We start from the raw sequence: 3,628 nt of genomic DNA, 5'->3' as shown, positions 1-3,628 counted from the left end.
GGCATGCAGGTGCATGTGGGGGGCGGGGGGTGTTTACAGCAGTCCCCCGACTGGGGAGGAGCAGACGAGGTTGGCTGCAAGGACGAGGAGGTCGACTTTGGAGGAGGAGTCCGCAATGAGGCGTTCGAGGGCTGTGGCAGGGTCATTGAAGGTTGTCCTTAGGGGTCGGAAGTGGGCTTCCATTGCGGGGCACAGGAAGAGGCAGTGCGTGAAAGATACTTCCGCGCCACAGGTGCAGCGGGAAGTGGTATATTTGGTCCGCCAGTGATTCACCCGTATCCTGCTGACTGTTGCCGCAATGTATGGAGGTAGAGAGGAGAAGGTAGGGGGGGTCGGTCCAAGGCAGGTCCTGAGGGGCCATCCTCGTTCAATAGCAGTAGAGTGGTACTCCAATTTCCAGAGTTCCCAGGCAGCGCGGTCAATTTTGCAAAAGAAGTCATGTGCAGAGGGTTGGATTGGGGTGACTTTGCTGTTAGGCAATGTGGCACCTGTTTTGGCAGTTTTTGTCTGCCATCTCGTTGCCAAGGAGGCCCACGTGCGAGGGGACTCATTGGAATCGGAAGTGGACTCCTGCCCTGCCGGCCTCCGTTAGAAGGCACAGGACGTCGTTAAGGATGGCGGGACGTGACGCACAGCTGCCGTTCTGGATAGCTATTAGACTAGATTTCGAGTCTGATAGCACCGTTACCTGCGGTGGCGGGTGGAGAAGGGCGAGTACAGTTTGCACTGCCTCTCTGATGGCGACGAGCTCAGCCGTGAGGATGGTGGTTGGGGGTAGTTTCACTGGGTGAGCTTCCTTTGTGTTGTACAGGTAGATGCCTGCTCCTGAGCGTCCATCTTCGAGCACTGATCCGTCTGTATATATCAGCAGGTCGTCACGGTATTTGAGCGCAATCTGCTCCCTTGCTCGCGCTGCAAGCGTGTGTGGGTCGTCTCGTCGGCTAAGCCTGAGAAGGTTAAGCACCTCAGGAGGGGTGAGGGCCCACGGAGGGAAGGGGTCCACCTGGCACTGGGCAATCCTCCGGCGCTGGCCAGGTTGGATTTTGGCCTTCTTGCAGATGTCCCTTACTGAAACGGGAAGGCCGTGAACGGGAACGGGGGTGGAGGCTGAGTTCCAGCTCTCATCCATCTCTTCATCTGTGGAGTTGGGTACCCTTGCAGAGCTGAATAGGTATGTACAGGCATCCTTCTTCAGGCAGTGCCAGGGTGGTAGTAGGCCGGCTTCATTGTAGACTTGGACCTGGGGAACCGACTTTGCTAGTCCTAGCCCTAGGCGGAGCGCTTGGCACTCTACCCGAGCCATTCTTTGCACGGCCGTCAGAGGGAGGTCGTGGAGGGCGGGGGCGCCGAAGAGGAGGCGGGAACGCACTAGGCTCTGAATGATGGGAATCAGAGTTTCCCTGCGTTGGCCCCAATTCTCTCGACGGATGACTCTGACGAGATTGAGCGCCCGTCTGGCACTGAGACAGGCTTGTCTCAGGTGCTTGTTCCAAAGGCCGTCCCGCTGGAAGGTGACCCCCAGGTAGCGGACGGAGGCAGCGGGTTTCACAGCAGTACCGCAGACCGTGATTTTATTCCAGTCCGGATACTGACCTGCGTTATAATCCTTGCTGTGCACCGGCATGTATACCGTTTTGGTCCCGGAGAGGGTGAATCCAAGGTCCATGAGATGGTTCACGACCACGTCCACTTGCTCTTGAAATACCCTTACCTCCGCCCGATGATTCGCCGAGTTCTTCTTTGGCCGTCGGTACCTGGACTTCCTCCAGAGGGCTATGTCGTCCGCGTAGGCAGTGACTATGGTGTCATGTCGCACCCCCTCTCCCACCCCCGCTAGTAGCAGTGTGAAGAGTAGGTGGTATCGTCCACTAAGATGGATCTGGTGATTGAAAGGTTATGGGTCTCCTGAAGGTGTCGCTTAGGGCCATTTATTATAAGAACAAGAGGACTAAAGACCTTATCATGAAAAATAACAGCTCCCCATGCCCATCCGACATCGCGTGTGTGAGTCTAGTGTACCAGTTTAAGTGTCCTTTTGGGGACTGTACGCCCCAAGATTCCTACATCGGACTCACTACCACTCGCCTTTCCAGACGGTTGACATACCACCTTAACAAGGAGGCCCTAAGCGACACCTTCAGGAGACCCATAACATTCCAATCACCAGATCCATCTTAGTGGACAATACCACCATTTTAGACCGAGAAAGTGACAAGCGCCGCCTTTCCCTCCTTGAGGCCCTCCACATTAAATACAGCCAGCCTACATTGAACACCCAACAGGAACCCCCCACCATCCTTCCCAGCCTCAAACCATTCAGAATCCGCCAAACCAGACAACCCAGCTACGAGACAAATCAGCCCTCTCATGAGCAGTCACTCCGGCCGCGACGGACACCCAGGCCACAGTAACGGTCATCTAAGTGTCCTTTCCCAGTGGTCACAGTTCCCCTTCCCACGTTCCCTTCCCCGATATTCAATATGTCCTTTCCCAGTTTTAGACCAGAGTAACAGTCAACCTCTTTGTAATCTTTCCTAGTGTTTACTTTCTGTATTTATAATAATCCATTTCTTTGTTATTGTTACAATTGAAAATGCTAACTGTGATTAGCGAAACGTCTTGTATCCTGTTCTACCCATTAGATGGCTTCTATCGGCAACTTGGTTTTTTCTTTACCTCTCCATACTAGAGAGATCTTCAGAAGACTTGAAACTCTTAATCGGAAACTCATCAGAGCTCAATTTGCTGTTGCATACAATTCAATATGCCTTAAAGAAAATATTTTGCCGCGTTACTCCAATATATATATATATATATATATATATATATATATAAATATATAGATATATATATATATATATATATATATATATATATATATATATATATATATATATATATATATATATATATATAAGTACACTAAAAAATACCCACGGTGAGACACTCCGGGAAATGAAGACCGAGGAGTATACGAAATCAAAATAAAATAGAGGGTACTTTTGTAGGTGTGCAAGTGCGCGCGCGCGCGTGTGTGTGTGCGTATGTGATTTACTATGATCTTGGATCACGTGTTGGATTCGTAATCGACAGCTACCTCTCTTCCGGAAGAGAGCTCAGAGCTCATATATGACCGATCTATGGGTAATGCTGTGACCTTACACACACACACTCAACTCCCCGACACGAAGCACAGCGATACTGAAATTATTTCAGCCCTGGGCGGGATTCGAACCTGAACCACCGTAGTGGCAGCCAGGAACTCTAACCACTGCGCCACGAGTGTGTGTGTGTGTGTGTGTGTGTGTGTGTTTTGTGTGTGTTTGAGTGCATGGGCGTGTGTGTGTGTGTGTGTGTGTGTGCGAGAGTGTGTGTGCGTGCGTGTGTGTGTGTGTGCGTGCGTGTGCGCGAGAGCGTGTGCCTATGTGTGTGAGTGTGTATGTGTGTGTGCGCGTGCGCGGGAGCGTGTGCGCATGTGTGTGTGTGCGTGCGTCTGAGTGTGTGTGTGTGTGTGTGTGTGTTTGTGTGTGTGTGTGTTTGTGATACACCATGGTCTTTGGATCACGTGTTGGACTAGTGATCGACAGCTATTTCCCTCTCGGAAGAGAGCTCAGAGCTCGTATATGAC

The 3,628-nt window shown here is 51.4% G+C and overlaps 1 protein-coding gene across 1 annotated transcript; it reads right to left on the bottom strand.

Annotated features, from left to right (window-relative positions):
- Positions 1 to 547: 547 nt before the first annotated feature.
- LOC143039767 (uncharacterized) lies at positions 548 to 1,624 on the bottom strand. Its single transcript, XM_076210011.1, has one exon. The coding sequence runs from the start codon at positions 1,622 to 1,624 to the stop codon at positions 548 to 550; it is 1,077 nt and encodes a 358-aa protein (XP_076066126.1).
- Positions 1,625 to 3,628: the final 2,004 nt, after the last annotated feature.

This window comes from Oratosquilla oratoria, chromosome 27, assembly GCF_046742065.1.
Source record: "Oratosquilla oratoria isolate Oo_2021 chromosome 27, ASM4674206v1, whole genome shotgun sequence".
NCBI classification, from domain to species: Eukaryota; Metazoa; Arthropoda; class Malacostraca; order Stomatopoda; family Squillidae; genus Oratosquilla; species Oratosquilla oratoria.
The sequence above is the reverse complement of the archived record's forward strand: the minus strand, read 5'-3'. Positions and strand labels throughout refer to the sequence as shown.